Source organism: Leptonotus elevatus, chromosome 5 (genome assembly GCF_054856555.1).
Source record: "Leptonotus elevatus isolate MCC_2025b chromosome 5, RoL_Lele_1.0, whole genome shotgun sequence".
NCBI classification, from domain to species: domain Eukaryota; kingdom Metazoa; phylum Chordata; class Actinopteri; order Syngnathiformes; family Syngnathidae; genus Leptonotus; species Leptonotus elevatus.
Window position 1 is genome coordinate 2,987,814 of NC_141243.1, and position 27,908 is coordinate 3,015,721.

A 27,908-nucleotide genomic window follows, 5' to 3' on the forward strand; every position below is an offset into this window, starting at 1 on the left:
CAAAAAAAGGAGACCTGCAGAATAGTCAGCTCATATATCTTAAAATAGTAGCACTAAGGAACTTTTCAACCTAAATATTTTCATAATTCTCCAGATGAAACATCAACTTAAAACTAGTTGAATGGTACCTTTGCCATGGCCTGAGCGGGTCTGTATCATTTTTACTGGCACTAAGCAACTTTGTGGAGGATGGTAGGAACACTGCCACACAAAAAACTACAACTTCACCCTTTTTCCCATACGTTACAAAGATGGAAGCTACCCGGATAAAAGGACAGTCAAGGATCAACATTGGCCTGGATTTCACTCGCTGGCGTGAGCTCAAAAACAACGCAATGCGCTTGTCCTCATGGGAAATGGGGTCTTCCTTCAGGCATAACAATACCGCTTTTGTCCATATGGCGCCGCTATAATCAACGTAAACTGAAAACTCCTTAGTGTTGCTTTATGCAAATAATTGTTTTCATTATTTTGTAGTGCTGTCAAAAGTTCAAGCTTTAAAGCTTGAATTCCTGAGTTAAAGCTTTAAAGCTTCAACTTTGACAGCACTAATATTTTGTGATAAAAAGTAGCAGGAATACATTTTATTTTGTCTCGAAAATAAAAGTTATTTCTTTGAGCAAAAAAAAAAAAAGCCACAGTCCTTTTACAGGTAAATTCTTTTTTTATATAGAAATATTTAGTTTTTGTATATAAAGTTTCAAGATTAATAGTTATAATCTTTTTGGGTATGAATATTCAGGAAAAGCAATATAATCATGAAAAAAAGAAACAACCTTATATTACCTTATATATAACCAAGGTATATTGCAATATATATCATTTATTACTATTATCTTTATATATTTTTACCCCACAAGTACCCATGAAACAATTCAATAGGATTAAATTTAGGACAATCTGAGATTTTATTATTTTTTTTAAATAAAGAAGACAACAAATCACAGTTTATCATGTGTGTGAATGTGGCCTCATTTTTAACATTTACTTGTATTGTTTGTACGAGTAATAAGTGAAGTAATAAGTCAATTTTCCTTTCAGCCATAAAAGTTGACGAGAGAATTTGTTTGGCGTTCCATGTCGGGCGTGTTGCAGCAAGAGCACGTACACGCGGGGGCGGAGCCAGGACCAGGAAGTGAAAGGACTTTTTGTTTTTACTTTTTGGATACATTGCAAATTCTTACACGAGTTGGGATTTTTTGGAGTCAAACCGGTCTTGCAGTAAATAATAAAAAGGCTGATGATGAAAGAGCTTTATAATTGGTTCAAACCCACGCACACCGATTACAAAAAATCAGTTAGGATGACGACGTCACCAATGGTGCCTCCCAAATAGACTTTGGCTGACACGTGCCTTATTTGAGTGGCAATTCAGTAGGATTAAATGCACAGAATAAAATACGATAACTATATGTATGACAAAAACTGCAGTGAAAAACTTAACCCCCCCCCCCCCCCCCGATTTAATCCACTGTACAATTATGCCGTATTTGAACATTGAAAAGTGCCACACTTTGAGAATCACAAACTGAAACCACACAATAAGACAGCAAAGGTCACTCACGAATAGAGAAATAGATCTCAGGTTTATTAAGAACAACATTCATCATGAAAACTCATTAGAACAGAAATTATAAAACACTATTTACAACCTTTTTGTCATTTGGGATTTGTTTTTATGTTAGCGGCAAGAACCGATTTTTTTTCTTTTTTTAGGTTCATTCCCTCCGTCGCTCGCTCCTAGATGTGTGGAAAACGACGCGCGCACACACACACACGCACGCGCACAAAACAGCGATCATTAACAGTGTTTTGAGGTACAAAAAACAAGAAAGTGAACTGATTGACAGGCACGCGGAATAAACTTAAAGCCCAGTCTGATTGAATGATCGATTGCATGCATGCGTCCAACAAAATACAAAATAAAATCAGAGTTCCCGAGAGGCTGAAGGCAACAAAATGACCAGTGTCACTGAAAGCGGTTTCATTTTGAACAGTCCTTTTTGCGACATAAAAAAGAAAAAAATCTAAAACTGTTGGCATCTTTTTGGGTGGTTGGGGAAATACTGCTTTCCTTATTAAAGTGCATCCATGAATAAACACAAAAAAGCTATAATTTCATGTTCCCAAAACGAATGAGGAACAAAAATGAAAAGAAAAAAAAAAGTATGATACAATTGTGACGCAACCAAACTTTTTTAAAAACTTTTTTTTTTTTTATTATACATAAAGAGCTTTATGTGTTTGGAATTACATGGCGGGCCGCCTTAAAATGCTCCCCTGAAGCCCAAAAATTGTGTCAAGTGACACTTGAGGAGGGATTACATGTCAAGGTCATACATTAATTGGGATGTTTTAGTAAATGTAAAATGTTTCCATAGTAACCCCAAGTGGGGGATGTCAGGCGGCAGTGGGGGACGTTGGGGCGACTCGCCAAAATCTTTGGCATATACTATTCACATAAGAACCACCAAGGTGAATGAACACAAGCGGTCCGCAACAGGCAGGTGGTACCGTCGTCATTTTGGGAGGCAACCCCCAAAAAATACGTATTTGCACACTTTTATGCAGATCCTCACCAACATTGAACAGACTCTGACTTGGCCTGGGAGAATAAAGTCGTAATATTGCAAGCATTTTATGAAAACTAAATTTGTCATTTTAAGAGAATAAAATTTATCATTTTATGAGAATACAATTTGTAATTTGATTTTATATACATAACATTTTAAAATTTTACATAAATAAAATTGCTAATTTTACATGAATTATTTTTTTTAATTCACAATTACAGTTTAAGAAAATTATTTAATATTACACCAAAAAGTGTAATTTTATAAGAGTTACCAGACTTAATTTAGAATATTAGAAGACTAAAGAGAAAAAAAAATGCCCAAGAAAAAAAGTCACAACTTTTGGCAATGTTTTTCTTCTTCTTGACATATTGTAATATTACGACTATATTCCAAAAATGTTCGAGCCATTTTCCTTCTGTTTTGGAACCAATAGAATTGCTCTTCCCACTAACCCCCCCCCCCCCCTCCGGAATTTAACGTACCATTAGTCACGTTTAAAAACAACAAAAACTTTCACAGTAAACTCCCACAATGCCGTGCGAGCATACACAACCATGTTATGTTCACCTGTGAAAAAAAAAGAAAGAAAAAAAAGTAAAGTAGACCAGCAGCATTCTTCTGCCGTCAGTGTCTCAACGAGGAAAGCTATTATTCAGATTAGTATCCTTTTTACAAATTACAGTTGAAAAATAACAAAAACAAGCACAAATGCTGCATTAAAAAAAATAGTGTGTGTTCCTTTAAGAGGCTCACATGGTAATTTACAGTAAAATAAACAACGTCGGAGTGTGTCATGCTTTGAACGGTGCTACACGTTTCCCCACGTATGATTAAACCCAATACAAAGCGCAAAAAACAACAACAACAACAACAATCATCGAGGCAAAACCAACAAAATACATCCCCCTTTCCCCAGTACATGTAAGAACAAATATACACGGAACTGTTTCAAAAGTACAGAGGATGATTAAGGCCACACTGGAAAATTTGGAGTTAAAAAAAAAAGAAAAAAAGTGGGCATTTTACAGGATGAGTTATATTAAGCCAAAACATCCTTCTTCTTCTTTTTCCTTTAATTAGGGCATCATAATAATTTGACAAAAATTTTATTTTATGAGAATAGAGTATGATTATTATTTTTTTAAACAAAGAGAATAGTTTATTTATATAGAATTCTAACATTGTGACAGAAAAAGTTGGACTTCTACAAGAATAAAGTCTGAAGATTGTGATTAATTATTTGCTGACAATTTAACTTTTTTTTTTTTCAGAAAAAAAAGAGGAACAAAGGTTTAATGAAAAAGTTGTAATTTTACAAGACTTGACTTATTCCGCAAATTAAGTTCTAATATTAAGTTGACATTTTGTAAGAATGAAGCGGTAACATGGCGACAAAAAAAATTCAACGAAATTGTATAAATAACCGACACTAAAAAGTCTTGAGGCATGAGAGAAAAAAAAATAAAGTCAAAATTTAGTATAGTCACACACCTGGTGGGAAAAAAATCTAATTGTTTGTAAATTCCCTTCTGAGGATTAAACTCTAATATTATTTTTGAAATATTGTGAGAATAAAGCAGCCATAACGTTACGGGAAACAAATTGTAGCGTTATACCAAAAAGATGCCATTTTAAGGCAAAAAAAACAACAACTTTATCCTCGTAAAAAAAATATTAATTTGAAATATTACAAGAACAAAGCTGGGAACTTGTGAGAAAAAGGTCGTATTATCGCAAGAATTAAAAATATATATATACTATGACAAAAATCTTGGAAGAAAAATCTTTAATTATATCTGGCCCCCAAAAATATTTGCGTGCAATTAGATTTTTTTTGCAACTTTATCCTCAACGCATTACAAATGTTTTATATGGATTTTTCCACTTGCAGCTGCATGAAATACTATTTTTCATGACTTTTGGTTGAAGGATTCCAAACTTTTTATTTGTATTGTACTCACTACTCCTAATTTTTTTCCCACAAAAAAAAAAAAAAATCTAACTTTATTCTCATTATATTCAAATTTTCTGTAGATAACTTTTTGCGCATGTTCCGTAAACGACATTTTTTAATATGAATATTTGTAAAATCATGCAATTTCATTTCCAGTAAAAGAACAACCTAAGACTTTTTTTAAGCGTAATATTCTCATTTTATACATATTGCAATAAAAAGTTTTCCTTATTACTTTTTGGGATGTGACACTAATGCGCCCCCCCACGCGCATAGAGGCAGATTAACTTCCTGTCTAATGGAACAGTAGCACTTGGTCGCCATCTTGTGGCATCAACAAGCATTTACCATCAACTACATGTAGATTTTCGTTATTAGTGGCAATTAAGCTCGGTCTCTTTCACACCGTATCCAAAGTTTCTTCCTCCCCCCCCCCCAGTGTGGCCCCAATCTTTCTCAGTACAAAATAAATTAAGTTCTCTTAAAGCGACATGTCCCTATTTTTGGTTCCTGTGACACACCCACACACACCCACCCATTGAAACGCTACATTCATCATCGCGCTGATTGTCGCCATGGTGACGCGCAGTCGCGCGTCCACCACTCAAACATTGAATCTCTCTATGGAATAAGGGTCGATTTGGATTTTTTTTTTTTTTTTGCAGGGTGGCGGTGTGAGTCTCCCTGAGTCTCTTCGGCGGCGGCGTGCAAGCGTGCAGGGAAGGAAAAAGGAGGAGGCGGCATCAGATACTGTTGTCCAGCTGCCCATTGTGGTTGGCGTCGTGAGGCGAGTTCCGCTGGTTGAGGAGCAGCAGGGTGGTCTCGTCGGGCCCGTTCTCCGTGGGGCCCGCGGAGTCCAGCTCGGCCAGGGTGACGTCGGAGGCGTCGATCCCGGGACCCGCGGGCGACTGGTGGACGCTCTCGGGCGACTGCGGCGTGCTGTCCAGACGCGACGCCATCAGTCCGTTCTGGTACTGCGAGCGTGTGATCTGGAAGAGTTGGGGAGTTTTCATGATCGCTTTTTGTTTTGATTTCCTTCGAATGACTTTTTCGACGGGGTCTGACGCACCTTGACGAACTGCAGGTCGGTGAGGGCCCGCACGTAGAAATCGGGCGTGTAGATGGTGCAGCAGTTGAGCTGGCTGCTGAGCTGAGTGTTGCTGCCGCTCACCGACAGCGACTCGGCCCGGTCGGTGCCGCTCAGCGACGACGTGCGGTTCAGGCCGCTGATGTGCGACGGTGAGCGGAACTCTGCCAATGCGACAGGTCGCCAATGCGTTAAATACAGATCATGTACGAAGCGGCTAAATAAGGACAAATTAATTTTGAGTCAAGTTCCAAGCAAGTCCCAGAAAAAAAGAGGGGAAAAAAAACAACAACTAATAGGGGTGTCAAAATTAGTGCATTCAATTTGAGTTAATTTAAAGTTCCTTTAATGCCACAATTTTTTTTTTTTACGCGTGATTAATGACTGCCCCGTACTTGGAAAGCATGTCCCCCCCCCCCCCCCACCACCACAACCCCACCCACCCACCCCCCTCCCTCACCACTGAACGTTTACCAAATTATTAATTAAAATATTTTTAAACTTATTATTTCAAGCCAAGGTTTGAAGTTGAATGTTCAAGTCCTGGTTAGGGTTTCAAACAACGATTAAGGTTTCAAGTAAGGCGTTCAAGCCGAGATTAGGGTTTCAAAGTGGGGTTTAAAAACAAGGTTACGGTTTGAAGTTAATATTTTAAACCGCCGTTTCAACCTTGGGTTAAGGTAAATAGGGTTTCAATTCAGGAACTCAAGTGTGGCTTAGGGTTGTGTTATTAATGGCGGATTGAAAAGATTATAGTTTCAAGTTCAGGCTACGGGTTTAAACAACATTTCAAGTAAGGTTTACAAAGCCGGACTTAAGGTTAAATTGGGGTTCAAAGCCAAGGCCGTGTTTCAAACAACAGTTAAGGCATCAAGAAACAGTTCAGGATTTTAAACAAGGATTTGGAGTCCGAGTTAAGGGGGGTTCGATACACGTTTGAAGCCACGACGATGGTTTCAAACCACATTTCATCAGGTAAGACTTTCAAGTTGGGGTTTAAACTTAAACTTGAGATAAGCTTTCAGTCAAACAAGTCCCAAATCCTAAAACGGGCCACTTAAGCCTGCCTAAGGTCAGGTGAGGACTCGAGTCCCCCCCCTCTTCTGACACACGGACAAGAAAGTGCAAAAAGCGCATGATGACAAAAAGAAGTGCAAAACACAAAAAGGGCCGTTTGTGACGCAAACGATGCCAACGGTGCTCATGCGACTCAACAGCGGCTGACTGACGCACACGTCAACACACACGTTCCATTGGAAACGGTTTTTATTTAACATATTTCAACTCATATGCGATCATTTGTACTTTTATTCATTAGGCTTTTTGATTCATATTCTATTGATTATCTATCCGTTTTCCTCCACTTAATGGTGAATCAATTTTTGTTTTATATCAATTTCTAAAAGTCAGATGGATAAAAGAGTCGTTTAAAAAATATAAATATATTTCCTTATATAACTAAAGTATATATATATTTTTTTAAATCACACATGAATACACAAATATATAACAACAAAAATTGCCAAAGATGCACAGAAAACTACTAATTAAATAATTAATTTAATGTATTTTGACGATTACTTCAGCCACACGACAAAGGTTGAGCAACACCGTTCACGCTGCGGTTATATTGTCTAAAAGTCTTTTTCACATTTCAAACATTTTATCGCGCGGACATGAAGCCAAAAGAAAAACTTTCCAGCAGACGTTTAATCACGCAATTAGTCACAAACAAACATCCATGTAGCCACCTTTTAATTCATATACAACAATGGCCTGGAGGCCTCCCCAAAAATTCCTTTGCTCATTTTCTACCTCGCCTCAAAACACAAGCACGCACACACACACACACACACCCCCACACCCCCACGCACCCACACAGTTTCATGACTAACCATCCAGTGGGTCACACCAAAACTGTGTCATGCACAAACGGGCTCACACAAACACGCAAGCTATTACCAGTCAGCGTGAGTCGTCCAGCAGGAGGCCTCAGTGAGTCATAGGACACCGTTTTACCTACACACGGCAACCTCAACGTTAGCATGTTGTAGTTTGGTTCTTTACGGGCAGTGAAGCTAAGATAAGATGAACTAAACTAAGCCTAGACTGTTAGCATTTGTGAGTTAGTGGTTAGCGCTTAGCTGTTTACGACTTATGTTAACCTACTCGCATCCAGTAGGGAACTTAAGGGAAAAGTCAAAATGCTGTCAAAGGATTTATTCAGAATTATTTGGAATTTAGCACACAATTTTTATTTTCTTTAATCTAACTAAATAACGTATGTTGTAATAATTTTTTTAGGACTGACGCGGCCTATGAATAGCAAAACCCATGAAAAACCAAGGGCCCATTATAATTACAGTGAATAAATAAATTAAAAAAAAAATTCTTTGAAACCCTCAAAATTATTGAATAAGCTTGGATATAAAGTACCACCAATAAGCGTTTCCCCAAAATATTGTAAAAAAATAATAATCTGCAAATAGGTGAATCACAATTAAAAAAAAATCCCTCTTGTACTGCTTCTATTGAAATTCACAAACAAATTATAATATAGAAATATTAAGAAATACTTGTGTTATTCAAATAACTAAATTATACATTTAAAATAACATATTTTTTATTATTATAAAAAAAAAAATCATCTTGACCTGCTTAACATTTAAATCAAATATTAATAAAATATTACATTGAATATATAAACAAATAAAAAACAGGTATTAATTTAACACAAAACCTAATAAAAAACGAAATCATACATTTAGCATTGCATATTATTGTTCCCCTAAAAAATGAATGAATTGCTTTACATTTACATAAAATAATATTTTGAATAAAAGTTACAAAAATAGAACATCTAAATTTACCCCCCCCCCCCCAATTTTTTTTAATTTTGAACTTTTTGTAACACTTACATGCAAATTATGATAATCTACATCAGGACTTTTTTAATGTTATTTTATTTTTAAAGATTCTCTCATGTAGGAGAACTTTTGAATAGCTGTCCACTATAGTGGCCAGTGTCCCGGAAAGGGAAAATCATCATGTAAAGCTTCCTACTGGATGTCAAGTGTTCATCAAGTGAATATTGAGTGAGTTAGTGGGTTAAATTCTGCATTGTTGAATACTCTTTGTATTATAATGTACTACAAACTAGAATCACAGGGGCTAAAACCCACCCCCCAAAAAAACATCAATGTTGTCTTTTTGTGAAGTAAGGACTGATGTTAGGAATTTGAAGATGTAAACTGCTACGTTAGCTCCTCATGTTAGCCTTCTTAAGAACACGGGTGACATTGCTAGTTTCCTGTTATTTGTGTTTGTTATCAAAAATCTTTTTTGTAAAAAAAGATTTTGATTTGTTCCATTACTATTACCTTGACAGGATGTTAAGTTACCATTTTTTCAAAGTAGCATTTCCTCATTCTTTGTTTGGCAATGTTGGTTTTATTTTGGTAGGTTTCCATTTCCTGTTTTTGTTTCAATGCTGTACACAAGTATCCACTTTCTGTTTTCGTGTATTGAGCGACTTTTTGTAAACAAAAAACTTTGAATTGGCTGTATTGTGGCTGCTGTTGTGGGCTTTAGGCGCAATGATTGTTACTGTAACACTGCTACGGTAGCTCCTAGCTACATGCTTTTAAATGAAGGCTTTGCTGAAACTTTGCTCAACAATGTTAGTGTTATTTGTAGTTGCTTTCTACTTCTTGTTTTGTCAGGAAGGAGTGGTGTGTGAAGGCAGACTGCTACGTTAGCGACAAAAGCTAGCCGACAATAGCTAAAACTTGCTTCAGCAATGTGGGATTTATTCTCTTTACTTTCTACTTCCTGTTTTTGTTCCTATTGCCATCAGCTTGATATAACTCATCACCATTTTCTACCAGCCTTTTTTGTGAACATAGGACTTTGATTTGGATCTTGTTAGACAAAAAAAAGCAGTGAGTAACAATGTAGACTGTTACATTAGCTGCTAATGCTACTTTGACTAGATATCAAGTACTTTCTAGGGTACACGTCCAGCCCAATCAGGAGCCAGTCTACTAATGTAAGGACCATACTATCATAAATCCCCCCTCCCCTCGGTGTTAAAGAGACCCCGACATGCCGAAGGTTACCTGGCAACCGAGCAAACAGAGAAAACCTCTTAAAGGAGAGGAGGCGAGGACGGGGGGCGGCCACTGAGAGGAGAAAGTACAAAGGGTGACCGGGGTGTGTGTGGGGGACGCCATTACATCAACAGACAAACAAGGTGAGCACATGCAAAAAAAAGTAAGGTGGGGTTGGGTCTCCTCTGAGGGTCTGTGAGCATATTGTGTGTGGTTAGGATATGGAAGAATGTCTCATACTTTGAAACCTGATGACCCTGCAGGAAGGAATGATGAGGGAGGAAGAGAAAATGTAGACGGAGAGAGAGAGAGAGAGAGAGAAAGAGAGAGAGAAGGGGCGGAGAGGGCATTCAATAAAGTTAAAGCGAGGTAACACTAAAGGCCGAGCCAAAGATCAAATCACTAAAGAAATTATTTTAAAATAAAGTATTTTATTTATTACATTAATCAGTCTTTTTTTTTTATACCAAAATGTGTTAATTATATTTTGTTTATTTATCTCAAGAAATAATTGGTTAATTTATTCATTGCAAATAACAGACTAAAACATAATATAAAAGATTTTGCTATGGACAAACAAAACTGCCATAGATAAATAAATAAATGAAAATAAAAATAAATATAAACAATATAATTCAAAAATGAAATACAAAAAGTAATATAAATGGAACAAAAAAAACATAAACACATAAATAAATAAAAAAGGTTAAAGAAGGTGGATAAAGATGTTTTGACCTCTGCCCGAATCTGAGCAAGAAGTTGACCAATTGGATTTGAAGCAGCCATTTTTATGGCGAATTCCAGGGTGGTTACTTGGACAAGCTCCTACTAGGGAACTGGTACAAATGGGGAAAGAGAGGGATGGGTCGGGATGGGGGTTTGTGTCTGGCGCTACTCACCCAGCATGGGAGCGCTCAGCGCCATGATGCCATAGTAGGAGAAGGGTCCCGTTTCAAATTTCATGTTCTCGTTACCCGCCTCCACCTCCACTCGGCCCTGATAAAGACAGAAAAACAGATTGTTTATTACATAAAATGGTCTTGGCTGATTATTTGATTTCAATTTTGGAATTTATCACCCGTGAAATGTGAGGGAACACTGTATATATACTAGCGTTCAAGTTTTTGATGGAATGGATAAAAAAAAGAAGTGAGTTCGTGTAGTTACAGAGTTTGGCCAGCAGGGGTCAGCATAAAAATATATAACATTCAAGTGGGTCAAAGGAAAAAAGTGACAGGTGTTGTAGTGACAGAGTTTGACCAACAGGAGTCAGTGCAGTCAAAACTACACAAGTTGACGCGCAACATCTGAGTCACATGACCAAATTCTATTTGAGGGGTGAGGGGTGGGTGTGTGTGTGTGGGGGGGGGGGGGGGGTCGGTGGCTGATCGGTTGTTGATGATGGAAGCTAAGGAGGCCTCTGGCTTGTTTGTCTGCACAGTCCAGTGAAGAATGTGTGAAATGCAGCAACAACAACAGGACACTTGTACACGTGGGACCTTAGAGGTGCACATTACATATGGTGTAAATATGGTACATTAGCAGAAGCGCACAAACCTGGTTCAACAGGGTGTCATTTAAGATGCACATACTATCAAATATAATGTACACATGCATTAGAGGTGCACAGACCTTCAAATATGATGTATTGTAAACATAGTACATTAACGGCACACCCGCCACACACTGCTGGGCGACTGCCCCACCTGACCCCAATGCAAGCGGATCGTAACATTCCTTGCGCATCTGGGTCTTTATATGGCTCGCCCACTTGTTGCCTGGCGTGCTCATCATTGTACCATTCCCAATTTGAACTGACAATCATTATCATTCCATCCACCAGGGAATGTATGAACCATGTGACAAGGTGGAATATTTGGCCTGGGGGTGTGTCCCATAAGCTCTCGCATCACCCCCTACCCGAGCCTCAAAACGGCACGCAGGGCCGCAACTTTTTTTCTGTGGGTGGCCAAAGTTCAAAAGCAGTGTTTAATGACTCACCAGAAAAGTGAGTCAAGTGACCATCCATCACGGACTACAATTTGTGTGTGTGTGTGTGTGTGTGTGTGTGTGTGTGTGTGTGTGTGTGTGTGTGTGTGTGTGTGTGTGTGTGTGGGAGTTGCTAACCTGTGCTTTGTGACTAGCTCACTCACGTACTCTACCATTTGTTCACATGTGACAAGAAAACGGCAGCTAAGCATTTAGCAGTAGCAGTCTATATCATCACCAACAACAGACTCAAACTCAAACATATTTAAAAACTGGATCTTTAGGTCTCAAGTGACAAGCATATGGCAGCTAAACGGCAAGCTAAAGTCTTCTGTTGAAAAAAATGTTGGTCAATAGCGACTCCTGATGAGAATCTACGGAAGAGGATTCTGACTTTAAAGTGAGAATTTTCACTTAATAGTCACAATTCTGAGATTAAAGTGAGAATTCTCACTTCAAAGTCAGAATTCTGAGAATAAAGTCAGAATCCTGCCAGACTTTTTTTCCCCTCTTCACTGGCCCTAATCCTCTCCTATCAGGTCAACAAAAACAGTAGAAACAGAATATGACAGCTTTAACTTTACACAGCATAAGACATATAAGACTTTGCTTAATGTTGACAATTCTGACAAGACTAATGACTGGGAAAATATGGTGCAAGCAGTGAACGTCTTATATGAATCACACTGGACACATCACTCACTACAGGAAAAATGCACACAAACAGAAAACATTCCCACAGATGTTTCCCAATAAGCAAAGTAAGGTTGTCTCTTTTGTCGATGCAACAGAAAAGTGAAGATTCGCAATTTAGGACAGTACACCCAACGTTTTTCTCCACGATTTCAATTCAATTTTATAGTGATTAATTTTGGAACATCAATTTTTCTTAAATACCAAGGACATGATAAAAACTATGCAAACATTAAATTCCAAATTAAATTTAGCAGAGGCAGTAACTCGTTAAATGATTTTGTTTATTAATGAAAGTGTGAGACTCACTTAAGTGTTACAAACATTGACCTCAGCAAGGATGATATGAAAATATTCTCATAATTCTAATTCAATAATTGTAAATGTAAATTAAAAAGATTCTGAATGGTCTTTAAGTGCAATAAGTCAGGTCTTTCATAAAAGTAAGAAAATACTTTTAAATTCATGTGAACAGAAAATAAAAAAATAAAAAATTAAAACCCAGCCGTACTACTTTATAGTTAGTTATATAATCCATTATCACAATTTTATTCTGCCAAATATCCAAATTTGACATCAGCCTAAAAAAATCCATATTGGTCGGGTCATAGCACAAACCATTACATGTGGCATACAGACATTTCTGTATGTATAATAGAGGCACACAAACCATCAAATATGGTGTAAATATGGCACATCAGAGGAGCACAAAGTCATTAAATATGGTTATAAATGGTATAGTAATAGGGCACAAACCATGAAATATGATTAAAATAGTTATTTAGAGGCACATGGACCATTAGATATGGTGTACATATAGGTGGGTTTCATGTGACGTCACCACAAGCGGCCCAACCCCAGATGGGGGGCAAGAAGTAATTTGCCCATATGAAAAAGCTGAGAAAGTGCCTGAGTTTTGTGCCGTTTATGGCTGTACCAACCGGTCTAATCGAGAAAAATAATAAAAGCTACTTTCGCGTCCCGAAAGTAGTAACCCATAAAAGCGAGAATAAAAATAAAAAAATGACCAAAAAAAAGACGGTAGACTTGGATTACAAACCTTCGTCTGAAATCGGACGCCGGTCGTATATGCAGTGATCACTTTGTAAAAGGTAAGGTTACAGTAATTAAACTACTTATAGAGCTGAATAAAACTCTCAACAGGCCGGTGGGATATTACTGGAAACATAGCTCACCGTGATATTACTATCTGGAATTTGTTCTATAGCTCGTGTGTCCATGCTAGGTGGCTGTGTCTTTGTTTTTAGCAATGCTAGCTACATTAGCTTAAATTGAGGTCCTCCTTCCAAGATGGCCACAGCATACCGATGGAAAAATATACTTATACTTAAGCATTGGTTCCTTCACAAGACGTCTCCATAAGTACAGGACGTAGATACATGACTGATGAGTCTCCGTTTGACCGTTTAAGTCGTTTAAGACCAGTCGTAACAGTTAGCCAGCTAGCTTGTAGCCTGATAGCAGTGGTACGTTTGTGTACATTTGAGTTGAAAAGAGAATGATTCTGAATCACATTTACTCACCCGAGCAAAAACAAGACGGCAGTCATTTACTGCTTCTTTCGATCCGAGTTCATTGACCCAACCACACACGAAGTTCGGAAAAATCTCTTTTCCTCAGAGTGTAAGGATTATACCCGACATATTTTACTATTTTTAGAGCGTATCGGCTACGTCCAGGCTTACCCAACGCTTATAGTTCCCTACTTCCTGACCCCCAGTTGATTTGAGTCACGAGATTGCAACCCTCCTTTAGCACATTAAATGTGCAGGCAAATATGAAAATGTTACATTGAAGGCCCACAGACCACTAAATATGTCAACTTGGCACATACGAGGCACACGGACCCTTAAGACATGAAGTAGGCATGTTGTACCTGCAGTATGAGTATGAAGAAGTCGACAGATTTCCCCCTCTGGTAGACGTAGTGATGCGGTGAGCGCTTGTCGCTCTCGTTGAACTTGATCTCCTGGATGACGTCGGGGTGGCGCAGGATTCGCAGCAGCACCTTGTCAGATATCTGAGTCGGGTTGAACAGGGCCACCTCTGCGCACACACGCAGCGTGAAAGTGGGGTTAGCTGCTGTTTTGGTTAGCGACAAAGATCATTACATTTTCGACTATGAGGTGTCTATTCGATGGAGACGTTCATTTGTTTTAAGTGGACAACGCTGAATAATTAGCCACTGAACAATTCCAGGTACTGCTGTTTTGGTTAGCAACAGAGTTGACTCCAATTCCTCAGTGTCTGTACATTAGTTGTCTACTTTTGGAAACGTAAGACTTTCTTACACGGACTGTGATTGGTCTGCCACACAGGCGATATGATACCGTCATATTACATAATGGTTAACTTATCACATGCAATGCAAACACAACTGAGGGGAGCGGAATGAGATTGCGACAAGGGCATCTCGGACCGCACCCAAGCCACAAACAAAGAAACGGCCGGCCCTGCAAACACAATTGTGAAGGAATCCATCACCACGTAAGGCAAACATGCGTTTGTCGTAACGGCTTTACAAGTGGAGACACAAAATAGCACTCTGGAAAGCGCAGCTATGATGCAACATGAGCGGATATGAGAAGTCGACAGCAGTTACACACAGCACTGAACAGAAGGAGGTGGCATACGAGTGAGAGCAACTCAGTTTACTCCAGCATATTTACACAGATGCCTTTTTGCTCTGCGGAATTCTCACTTTAATCTCAAGTGACAATTCTGACTTTATTCTCGGAATTTTCACTTTAATCTCAGAATTCTGATTTAAATCAGCATTTTCACTTTAAAGTCATAATTCTGAGATTAAAGTCAGAATTCTGCCAACCTTTTTTTTCTCTTCACTGGCCCTAATCGACTTCCGTATATCTCTGCAGAGGAGTGAATACTCTTGACAATGAGATCGCCGCTGCCACCTACTGTAGCGGAAGTGCAATGAAACTTTATTCAAGTAGGAGGGGAAAAAAAGAAGACAAAAAGCATTCCCTGGGGCCACACATGCCTCCCTATTTGAGGATTGTCTTAACTCCACCCCCTGCCCCCAAAATAAATATATTAAATATAATAATAATAATAAACATCGTCCTATTTTTCAAAAAAGGACACTGAGGAGCTGTAAATTTAATACAGTGATACTTTTTTGTTCATCCTTATCATAGCACCAAAATGACTATTTCAATATTTCTCACCTGTAGCCAGGAAGCGGTGCGCTGCCAGCAGCAACTGAGGAGAGATCTTCACCTTGGACTCGCCCTCATGCTTGAAGGCTGAGAAGTCCCTCTTGTTCTTGTTGGGCGCCACCTTCTTCCTGTTTCGGTTGTCAGCTGAGGCAACAAACGAGACCACAAAATTAGCCACTGGTTAAATGCTACGATGTTGATAACATGAATGGTGACTCACTGTACTGGTCCGATTCGTCCAGAATCTCCGACTTGATGATCTCCTCAATCACGTCCTCCAGCGTGACCAGGCCCAGAACCTCATAGAAGGGGTCACCCTCGCCCTCGTTGTTCACCTTCTGCACGATGGCCAGGTGGGACTTGCCTAATGCAGGCATACAAAAAGTAACTTTTTGTGAACGGAAATACTTTGGATTTTCTGCGACTTTTTTTTTTTTTTTCTTCAAAAGAACGATCAAAAGGATGAGCCGGCTGTGTTAGCTTAGCACGCTAGCTGGCTGCGACGCACTTGTCATTTGATATGAAAAGGTAGTGCGCTATCCGTGTTAAATGTTTACATTCATCCATGTTTTTATTTGCAACACACACACACACACAAAAAAAACATTTTACCACCTGATCCAGGCCTCGATAGAAGCCTTGGCAGCGGCGTTTACTCTTCAAATGAATTATTCATGCAAAATAAAGAACTCATCAAAGAAGCTTTCCTGTAAAACGCACAAACTGGGCATCCATCAATCGACAATCGATAGGGGTTCCTACCACGTGACTAATGTCTAATAATAAGCCATCAGGCAAGGTTAATGTGTACAAGCCATCTTTACATACAGACTTTGACCGACGCACACAACTGAACAATTATTTACTTATGCACACATTTTACACACACAATTAGGCAACGTTCACACAGCAGGGTATAACTCAAATTACACATACAATTCAGATATTTTTTTTAAATACGATGATTTTATGTAGGGATGTGCGAGTACCGATACCATATCGTTTTGGGCCGATACCTGGCTTCATTTCAATGTAGCGGTACTTGCAATGCTCTTCTGGCTAGGGACCGACCGATTAAATCTCCCCCGATTATAATCGGACGATTATTGCCCTTCAAACATCGGCCAAAACAATCAACCAATGGGGCCAAATGGCTGATTATTTTCCCCTTAAAATGTTATCATAGAATAAAACAGAAGTTGCCGACGTAGAGAAAGTACCCTGACTGCACCATTGTGTTTGCGTCGCATTAGCAATTAGCAAGTGTGTAGCGTATGTTATTCTGGTTATTCTGTTGTCCCTAAACATCCTTTAAGCGGTTTAATGACACCCCAGTTGGAGGTAACAGTAAAACTAAACACACGACAGTAAGAATTACATCCAATGTATATTTGATTACAAAACATGCTTCGTTTTTAAAACATCTCTAGCCTAGTGCTAATGCTAAAGGTGAAGGGAAGATCCCATTCAAATGCTAACAGGAAGTTAGCAGACTTCAGGAGTGTTTTTTTCCTTCAAATAGATACCCAGATACCGCATTTAAACAGTGGCATCGGCAAGTACATTATTTCCAACACATTATAGGACTTTGGCTGCAGCATCTTGTGTCTTGCTTGTGCACAACATTCCCCGATGTGTGACATGTTCACTGCATGGAAAGCCAAGATATCCTATTGGACCTTGAATGCTGTGAACCATTGGCAGGGCAGCTTTTTCATGTTGCTAATATAGTTACATAAAAATGTGGCTTCACATTTATCATTATATCTACAAAATACTCTAGTTTTTGTGTTGCTCGTATCATTCATAAATAAGCATTACCATAGTGACCTCACCATATGAAAAGCGTTGTTGTTACCTTTGTTATGGTGTTTGTGCTGCTAGTACAGGTACATACAAATACATGGTGGATTTACGTTTGTTGTTGTAGCCTTTTATTAATCAGCCGCCGTACAGCCACGCATTCCACGCATCCCACGCATCCCACGCATCCCCCCCTCCGCAAACCCACTGGGTTGCCGGTCCGCGCAAGTTGTGGACTTGTATGAACCGTTCAATGGTGAAAAAAAAGAAAAAAAAGGTTGGGGACCACTGACTAGGTTAGCTTCTGGTGCTAGCCTTCCGCCATAGGCCTGCCACTTGTGATCAAAAGCCCTTGTGGATCGCCGTCCAGACGGAAATAGAGGCAACGTGTAATCCAAAAGGAACTCGCTGTGTGTGGGTGTATTTGTTGAGTCAATATTTCAAAAATGGCAGAGCCCCGGGGAACAAACTCTTACCCCAGATGACTGGAGAGTCACTTGAGCTTACGTATACACACAAATGTACAAATTAACACAGTTACACGCATATACGGAGACACACACACACACACACACACACACACACACACACACACACACACACACACACACACACACACACACACACACACACACACACACACACACACACACACACACACACACACACACACACACACACACACACACACACACACACACACACACACACACACACACACACACACACACACACACACACACACACACACACACACACACACACACACACACACACACACACACACACACACACACACACACACACACACACGCACACAGACAAAGATGCTCTCCAAGAACAGGCCTGGCGTTGTGAGCATGTGTCAGCTGAGTACACAAAGTCAAAGTCACCCTCCTGCTGCTGATGCAGCCACCGTTTGCGCCGGCTCACTTTCTGGCAGGAAGCTACAAGGTTTGTCGCCAAACAAGAGCCGCAGCACGGCTCTGACATTCCACACACACACACACACACGGCAGTTCCGTATTCAAGCAAAGTTGTTCTTAAGCAAGAACCTCTAATGATACGACACAGGTGGATGCATTCATACCTACAAATTTCACAAGCTCAACTCCAAATGTAATCAAGTTCTAGGAATGTGTACACACAGTTGCAAAAAAAGCGAACATTTGTGATTCATTGACAGCCCTGAAAAAGGTTTATAATTACATTATGCTTTAACTTCATATTCGTTTCTCCTCCCTTACATGAGTTAACATGTATAAACTAGTCGCAGTCTTACTTTAATTGCCATGTGTTTTCCACCACCTAACCAGAGGCCAACTGGCACAGATATAGTGTGTCGTAGACGACACCCACCCACACGCTCAAGCATTAGCGTAGCATGATGCTAACATACAGCCCACCTGACATGACACAGCCTCTGTAGTCATTCTTATTTATTACACACGCAAACTAACTGGATATGTGCTGTGGCTATCTGGCTAATGCTAATGTAAATGGTGTGCTGCGCTGTGGTCATGCTAGGTGGCAGAAGCTAACGCAGACAGTGTATACTGGTTTATGTTGTTATGTGAAAGTGGGGGGGGGGGGCAATGTAGTTCAGCTAATGCTAATAGGCCTATGCTTTTTAGCATCATGCTAGTCACATTAGCAACCGCTTGGTTATCTTATAGTAGTATTGAATTGAACTGCTCATGCTTGTACCGATCACCCTTTCCTACATCACCATAGGTTCCATTTCCTGTTTATTATTGCACATTTATTGCTCTATGATCATTTTATCATCCGTTAGCCATGTTGTACTGAGCAACCAGCACAGAGAAAGCTGTATATGACTTTCTGCAATGTTCCTTTGAAGACAGGGAAACATAAAATCACACTCTTCGTGGCGTTCCCGTCTTTTCCTCCTTCACATAAGGCTAATTAGCGGTTTAGCGTGTGGATACATTCTCTCCCCTGATAGTTAGCGCACACAAAAGGCGACACGCCTGCTTTACAAAAAAGCTAGAGTTGAGTTTCAGGTGTTCCTGTATGAGGTCATCAGTTCAGAGTTGGCTCACAGCATGTAGAAAAAGGAAAAAGGAAAAAAAAAAAAGACCCTTTAAAAGCGTTTACTTATTTATTTATTTTTTTAAGACTGCCGCAGAGGTCACTGGCTACGATTAGCATCAAGTTGCTAAGAGATTAGATGTCAGCGTGCACGTGCGTGTTGGTGTCAAGGTACAAAGGTGACAGAGGACAAGCTGTCAGGACTCTTGACAAAGTGAGCGGTTGGGAAATGATTGAAGAAAAGAACAAAAAAAAAGCCCCGCCAAAGACAAACATTCGACTTGAGTTATTTGAATAACGCAGGCACACAAAATATATATGGCAATATTATTTGGAGGGCTAATAAAGCCTTTTGAATATTACTATTACATAACTGAATCAATTAGTTAATTAATGAATTAAAATGTGAAAATTATGTTGAATTGTCCATTAATATCATATAATTTCATGTTAATTGTTAATTTGTGTAATTTTTCATAATCATTTTTATTATATATTTTTTCAAAAATTAACTCAATTGAATTATAAATTTTTATGCCATTATATGCATTCATTTAATGTATTGACTAATTTTCAATACTTCAAGTAATTAATTTATGATGTAATTTTTTTGTACTTATTATTATTATTATTAGTATTTTCATTTATTTAGTGTGAATAATTTTTTAATGGAATTTAAAGTATTTAATGACTCATTATTATATTTAAAGACAATTAATTTGATAATAAAATTGTATTTATTTAACGTAAGTTAATTTTTTATAATTAAAATTTTGTTGCATTTTTTAAAGACCATTTTAGTTAGTCATGGAATAATGATTCAATAAAATTTCATTTATATAAACGTAATGGCATTTATCGCATTGGTAATGATGTTTTAGTTTCCTAACGCTCAAATACGCCTCAACTTTCCGAGTCACGGGGCTGAGAGAGATCATGTGACAGCCTGTTGACTCTCGCCTCAAAAGGCTTCACTCGCCTTTGTGTGTGTTTTCACAATGACACCCGCTGACTTTGAGGCGCTTTAATAACCACCACAAGCTGTTTCTGGACTTAAATTACACCTTTAAACCTTTTTCCATAAAGACCCGTGGGATCGAAACAACGTAGCCGCAAAGGGTGACCACCATCTGCTTGGAGACCACCAAAAGTGATCATGTCAGCAAAATTTTGCCCCCATGGGAAGTAATGGAAATACAATTAAATTAATCTACTCTGAGGTCAAACTGACTCATATTTATAATAACTTTATTTTGTCCTGGGAAACATGGCCTTAAAATAAAATTGCCAATTTATTTCATGAAATTCCGATTTCTTATTTTACGCTCTTCGCATGAAAATAAGCAAACATGGATGTTATTCAAAATAACCTTGACTAATAGTTTTTTCTCTCCTCTTTTCCTAGCTCCCCCCCCCCCAATTATCTAGTAATGATCAGTTGAACATTGATTGATTTCTGCAAAAACACCGGCTACTGACCAAAAAGCGGAGAAAATGACCTTTTTGTGAAACGCGTCAAGCAGATCAGCGACGCTGACGTTTTGATACTCATTGAACTCAAGACTCGAATGGCATCAATTTGATTGCTCACTTTTGGCATCCATATCGTTACTGGATGACCTTCCATTCGGCGGTTGCATCGCTTGGGCTTCCGCGTCTCCCGCTGCTACTTCCTACCGGCGCCATTAAGTTTTCATAACGACTAATAGCGGGACGTCGCCATCTCAAAAAGGTCACCTGGCAGTTCTGAACTCCTAAGCAGATGCCTTTGCGTTGGACGCAGTCACCGCGGTAACGGATGCCGAGCAACAGAGCATGGAACTTGGGACTCTGGCAGGGCTACCTGTCAATCACGCAGCGGATGAGCGGACTGACCGTTTTGACAGGCAAGTAAGAATTTTCAGAGGACCAAAACTGACCAAATAAAAAATAAATAAATGAAAACTGATATAAAAAATATAATTCAAAAATTAAACCCCAAAAAATTAAATATAAATGGAAATAAAAACAACATTTAAAAAAAAAAAAGAGATTCAAAATATAAAAATGAATGTTGAAATAAATACAAGAATATATATATATATATATATATATATATATAGAATAGAAATCCATAAATAAAAATGCTCTGCTCTCACATTTATTTATTTCATGCTGCAGATGCTCTGACAGGTCGAAATGTTATTCTAATGAGGGGGCGGTCCTAAGTATTGTCTTGGGTTTGACTCCATGTTTGATAATTTCCTGTCAGTAGTCGACTGAGCGACTCGGCAAACAAGGAAGTCTCGCCGGATTGCATTGGAGAGCTCCAGCAATGGACGACTATCTTGTCCACTGTCACCTCGACTTGTTGTCTAGCAACTCAAGTCGCAAGTTGTGACGTGCTTAGGCCCACCTCCTCATTTGAATAAAATTTCGACCTGACAGAGCGTATGCAGCATGAGATAAATAAATGTGAGAGCACAGCGTTTTTATATGTTTATTTTTGTATTTATTTTTATAATCTCGCTTTTTTATTTTTACTTTTATTAAATTTAGGGACATTTTTATATTTTGTTGTTTTTATTTCCATGTATGTATATTTTCTAACAAATTTTTTTAGATCCGCTTTTATTTTCACTTTTAGTCATTTTTTAAAATTTATTTTGTCATTTAATTATTTTTAGTTTTGGTCCTCCATACCTTCGATGTAATACAAAACTACATTTTGCTTTTTTTTTTAATCTCATTGTTCCTATAGATCAGATGGAACACATGCCTGTATGTATGAGCATATGCATGGATAGAAAAAGTCTACACACCCCTGTTCAACTACTTTGAGTTTGGGCGGCTAGAATACATCAATGGTAATTCAACCATTTCAACGGGGAAAATTGATTTGACAAACAAGTGTTTTGACTACAAAGCATGGTCGCGCAATGAATGAAACTCACAACTCAGGGCGGCAACACCACTCTGACTTCTTTTTGTATTTCATGTGTCCATACACAATCCCTCCCGCCACGCCAGCCCGAGATGCACCGCAGAGCTTTTTGTTGGCCCGCCGCCACTTCACACTCAACAACAACAGCAGCAGCAGCAGCAGCAGCAGCAGCAGCAGCAGCAGCAGCAATCACAGTGACACACGACAGGAAGAGACTCCTCTGAACCACCAACGTCGCCACAGCCCCCACTTTTAACGGAGACCCGAGACAAGATGTCCGACAGGGAGGGCAAAGAGGAAGAGCATGTCTGAGCAGAGAAGTCAAAGGAGTAAGCCTCGTTACAAGTGGAGAACAAGCCTCGATTTGTTTGTGTGCGTGCGTGCGTGCGTGTATTAGTAGATTTTTCAGGTGTCGGTACTTGAGTATTTTTGTGACTACTTTTTACTCCCTACACTTGTAAACATGTATCTGAACTTTTTTGTAAAAATAGTCTCGTGTGGATGATGGCACAACTTGATAAATAAAATTAGACAGGTTAAGGTAACAAGTTCAACATTTGATATTTTGATTGATGTTGCCATGTTGTGGAGTTTAAAAAAAAAAAAAAAAAATTACAGGTGAGATCTATTTTCAGAGGTGGCAAATCCAGGTCCAGAAAGTAAAAGCCCCAGGTTCTAGCTAGCTAGCTAGCTCCCATGGTACTTGTTCACCATTTAGGGAGCTAGCTAGTAGCATCACTTTTTGGCCAAAGTGTTACAAAAGGCAGTTTTAAGTAAACCTCGATCTGTATCATTTTTTTTAACCTTTACTTATGTCATGTACATAAATTGAATCAACACTACTTTTCCCAAAAATATTGGTACTTCAAGTACAGTGTGAGTTAGAGCTGCCAAAATGAATCGTTTAATCAACAAGTCATCGATTATCAAGTCAATTGACAACTATTTTTATTATCAAGTAATCGTTTGGAGCCATTTTTTTTAATTTAAAATTGTCCAAATCCTCTGATTTCAGCATGTCAACAGCAATTGTTGACTGATTATCTTCTGTGTTTAATCAAAATAAGACAATTATAAACATCTGTTTTTACGTTGGAAAACAACAACTGAACCGGTAACATAGTACAACATCAATCCCCCTTTTTTGTTTTATCATTACACAAATAGGAAGTACGAAATAAACACCACATCACCGGTTAATAAACAGTAATCAGGGAAAAGAATGCTTTTGTAATGCACTTTAATGCCAAATTAAAATGAATCGGATTAGTCGATGAAATAATCGATAGATTAAGCAATTCTAAAACTATTCGATAGTGACAGCACTAGTGCGAGTACTTTTGCCACATCCGTCTCTGACTAATGTGTGCAGTGAAAATAATAAAATTCTAAAGAAGCTCTGTTTCTCATGCTCTTGTAAAGAAACAGCGCATTGTCGCAAGGCCTGTTTTGCAGGAGTAATCTTGTGTTTTAATCCACGTGGCCGTCTTGTGAGATCACACGCGCTTCAAGGTTCACGTCGGCAATTTTATGAAAACCTGGAAAGGCCGCGCAAGTTCAAGTTTCCAAACACCCACAAAGACGGCTAACGCTATCCACTAGCTCGAGCACAGACAGCATTTGACCGTGTAAGACATTTTCCTGCCACCAACCTTTTTTGAACTCCTCCAGCATGGAGTCCAGCTTGGTGTCATGGAAGACAAAGTGCACGGGGTGGTTGTAGAACTTGGTGATGGTCTTGAGCGTGGTGCTGTCGTCCGGGTCGACGAAGGCCAAGTCCTTGACGAAGAGCACGTCCACGATGTTGGAGCGCTCGCCCTCGTAGACGGGGATGCGCGTGTAGCCGCTCTCCATGATCTCCGACATGGTGTTGAAGTCCAGCACGGCGTCGCTGAGGATCATGAAGCAGTTGCTCAACGGCGTCATCACGTCCTCCACCGTCTTGGTGCGCAGCTCCAGCGCCCCCTGGATCATGTTGAGCTCCTCCTTCACCAAATCGTTGTAGGGCTCCGTCACCTTCAGCATCTCCACCAGCTTCTCGCGGTTGTACACCGTGCCGATCTCCTGGCCTAGCACGCAGTCCAGCAGCTTGCTAATGGGCCACGACAGCGGGAAGGTGAGCAGCATGAACAGCTTGGTGACCAGGATGGTGTTGGCGCCCACCGCCAGGCCGTGGCGCGAGCAAAGCGCCTGGGGCACGATCTCGCCGAAGATCACGATGCCCACCGTGGAGGCCACCACCGCGCCCACGCCCGAATTGGTCAGGTCGTCCAGCAGGATGGTGACCGTGGTGTTGACCAGAACGTTGCCCAGGAGGAGCGAGCACAGGAGGTAGTTGCCCTTGCGGCGGATGGGCTCGATCTTGCGGGCGTACTTCTTCTCCTTTTCCGTGCCGCAACTCTGCACGATGCGCAGCTCCATGGGGTCGAGAGCCATCAGGCCCAGGTTCAGACCGCTGAACATACCCGACAGGACCAGGAGGAAGGAGATGAGGATCACCTGCAATGGTGGCATGGAAACAAGTACTCGGTTACTCTACTTATAAATATAAATACGTTTGATTTTAAATATTACCGTGGTCCCAAAAAAACTTATTTATACTTTTTTTTTTTTTTATGCTAGAGCATACAGAAGGCTTTGATGCAGCCTCTGAACTGAAGAGAACGCATGCAACAATGGTAATTATTACAAAAAACGGCCAGCAGGTGGCAGCAGAGCATAAGAGATCACCCAGGGCCATGTTGCAAAAAGTTCTTTTTCCCATTGTTTTAAACAGATTTGTGAATAATGATGAAACTTAGCTATATTCTAATTGCTGCCAAACAGAAACGGATAGAAATATATTTTTTCTGATGAAAGAAGAGACTCTAATCTTTCTTTTGGTAGGTTCCATGTTTTTATAGCAGTAGAACTGAATAGTCTGTGGGCCTTGCAAAATCTGTCAAAATCCAGTAAAACAGCCAGGAGCGAAGGGAGTTGCTTCATCTTAATCTTTGAATGAGTCAAGTACATTTTCAGCTATCTTGAGGATTCATCGACAAGTAATCAATTATCATATTTATTGACAACTATTTTACTAATCAAGTAATCATTTGGAGCCATTTTTTTAATTTAAAATTGTCTAAATTTTCTGATTTCAGCATATCAACAGTAATTGATAAAGTGATTTCTGTAGTCCTTCATGAAAGAAGACTGTGTTTAATTAAAATAAAACATTTGCAAACATCTGTTTTTACTTTGGAAAACAATGACAGAACCGCTAACATAGTAAAACATCAATCCCTGTTTTTTTTAATCACTATAAAAATAAGAATTACGAAATAAACACCAATCACTGGTTAATACAAAGAAATCGGGGGAAAAATGCTTTTGAAATACACTCTCATGCAAAATTAAAATGAATCCAATTAGTCGAATAATCGATTGAATAATGGATAGATTAATCGATTCTAAAAATATTTGATAGTGACATTACAAGAGTATTCGATTTTCTGACGACTTTTTACTTTTACTCCTTACTTTTGAAAGCAAGTACACCGGGGTGACATTTCAGAATGAACTTAAACTGCACTAACATTTACAGGTGAACTGAACTTTGACCTTCTGTAAACTTTTGAAGTCACCTCCATTTATTTCTCGACTCGTTTTGGATCCTATTATCAAGACTAATCCGCAATTAACATGACATAAGGATGAATTAATCTTATAGGACAACCATGCAAGACATAAGATTTGATGTCCTTGGTCAGGAAGGGGCAAAACTACGGCAAAAAGAGCAGGATTGTCTTGATGTGTGCACCGGGACTTCGAGCATTACAGAGTGTTATCAGCAGGTTGCAACAGATACACCGAAGACTCACAGAAAGGCATAAAAATGAACGTCCTTGGAAATTAAGACCATTTGTTGTTGTTGGAGAACAGCAAACTTTGCTAAAGAACTAAAAGCGTCATCAGTTGGAAAGTGCATTCAAAAAGTTAAGAGAAGCTCTCAATGAAGTTTAGCTGTCGAGGTTTTACTGCATTTTAGGTTCATCCTGTCAATTTGAGCTAAAAAGCTGAATATTCACAACTTGTGAGTAATAATACTTTCTACTTCTTTCTTTGTCATAGTTGGCTTGTTGTTGTTTTTTCAACCGCCACAAACGACCCAAAAAAGATGTAAATAAAAGCAGTAACAATAGCGACATGGAACAATGTGAAACGAGGGCGCAACAGAAACAAGATAGATGGCCTTATTTAAGAGAATTGTTTGTTTTTGTATGATGCTATAAGGATTCTGCATCGACCGACTAAGGACCTGCAGAGGACCACTTCCACACAGCCGTTACTGTGGAGGATTCTGCATCGACCCGACCCGACCCGATCAGGTTCTGAGGAGAACCTCTTCACTGGAGAAGTCCACATGCATCGCTTCAGTTAATTAAATTCCAACATTGTACAGTATCCTGTCATGTCATAAATATTGTCTACTCTGTATTCATTTTATGGTTATCCTCAAAGAGGACCCTCTTCTGTGAAACTTTCAAGATTTTTTTAGTTTTTTTTCTTCTAAATGGGTTTTCTCTGAGTTTTCCTGGACCAGGGGATGTCACCTATTTTTGTAAGATCTTTGTGAAAAAAGACTATGTACGCAAATAAACTTGACATTGTGAGCACTTTAAGTTTTTTCATTGTGCCAAGTACGGCAAACAAATATATATATACATATATATATAGTATATACACACACACACACACACACACACACACACATTTGCACTTCTTGATTTTGTACTCAAGTACATTTCAGAATTGGTGCTTTTTAACTTTTACATAATTGAATTAGTACTTTTACCAGTCTTTTGTGTTTTCGTTTTTGGACATGTATCTGTACTGTACTTTTACCACCTCTGATTCACCTCAAGCCACACGGGGAGCAGGGACTTCTTGACCTCCACCACCCGCACCCGGCCGTCCCGCTCGTCCAGCAGGGACCACGTGTCCGGGGGGTCCACGGGATCTCGCACGCACAGGGCGAACACCTTGACCACTTCGCTCTTGCGGAGCTGCTTGACGGTGACGCTGGCCAGTCCGGCGGTGTTGTGGTTACTCACGTTCATGGTGCCCTTCACTACCAGGTCCTTGCTGTCCTCCGGGCACGTCCGGTTGAGAGCCACCGCCACCGCCACGGCGCCGTGGGCATCGTCCTTCTCCTCGCTGGAGTACAGCTCCGTGAAGCGGACAAGCGCCGAGCTGTTGGGGAACAAGTGGAGCCCGTAGAACCGGACCAGGATGTCGCTGCCCTCGGTTACCTGGATCACGCCGCGCTCGGTGGTCCCGGCCGGCATGTCGCTGCGCTCTAGCCGCATGCCGAGGATCCGCGTGGCGGCCGGCGGCTCGGCCAGCGCCGCCTCGACCGGGACGCTCGCCGCAAGGTGGGCAAAGAGCAGTAAAGTTCTCAGAAACCCGCGTCCGCTCGACGCCGTCGCCATGTTTGTTTCGCTCACTGTCATCCGTGTCAGGGGAGGGAGGGGGAGCGGGGG

At 39.8% G+C, this 27,908-nt stretch overlaps 1 protein-coding gene across 2 annotated transcripts; it reads right to left on the reverse strand.

The window, feature by feature from the left end:
• Positions 1-1,567: 1,567 nt before the first annotated feature.
• Positions 1,568-27,892, reverse strand: LOC147173337 (metal transporter CNNM4-like). 2 transcript variants are annotated; one of them, XM_086075104.1, is made up of 10 exons: positions 27,285-27,892; positions 24,039-24,885; positions 15,829-15,972; positions 15,618-15,752; positions 14,306-14,475; positions 10,626-10,722; positions 9,736-9,798; positions 7,580-7,636; positions 5,600-5,781; positions 1,568-5,519 (listed from the first exon to the last, which is right to left on the reverse strand). In XM_086075104.1, the coding sequence occupies exons 1-10, from the start codon at positions 27,876-27,878 to the stop codon at positions 5,274-5,276; spliced, it is 2,535 nt and encodes an 844-aa protein (XP_085931230.1). In that variant the 5' UTR covers positions 27,879-27,892; the 3' UTR covers positions 1,568-5,273. The 2 variants fall into 2 exon arrangements, with proteins under 2 accessions (XP_085931230.1, XP_085931229.1); XM_086075103.1 differs by lacking the exons at positions 7,580-7,636; positions 9,736-9,798.
• Between the last annotated feature and the right edge of the window lie 16 nt (positions 27,893-27,908).

Bases quoted from the DNA above. Each gene is read 5' to 3' on its own strand.
- LOC147173337 (XM_086075104.1), bottom strand. From the start codon at position 27,878: ATGACAGTGAGCGAAACAAACATGGCGACGGCGTCGAGCGGACGCGGG. The intron at 14,476-15,617 runs GTGAGAAATATT...GTGTGTGCGCAG, and splicing joins GCACCGCTTCCTGGCTACAG to AGGTGGCCCTGTTCAACCCG. The intron at 5,782-7,579 runs GTAATAGCTTGC...TCGCATTGGCAG, and splicing joins TGGACGACTCACGCTGACTG to AGTTCCGCTCACCGTCGCAC.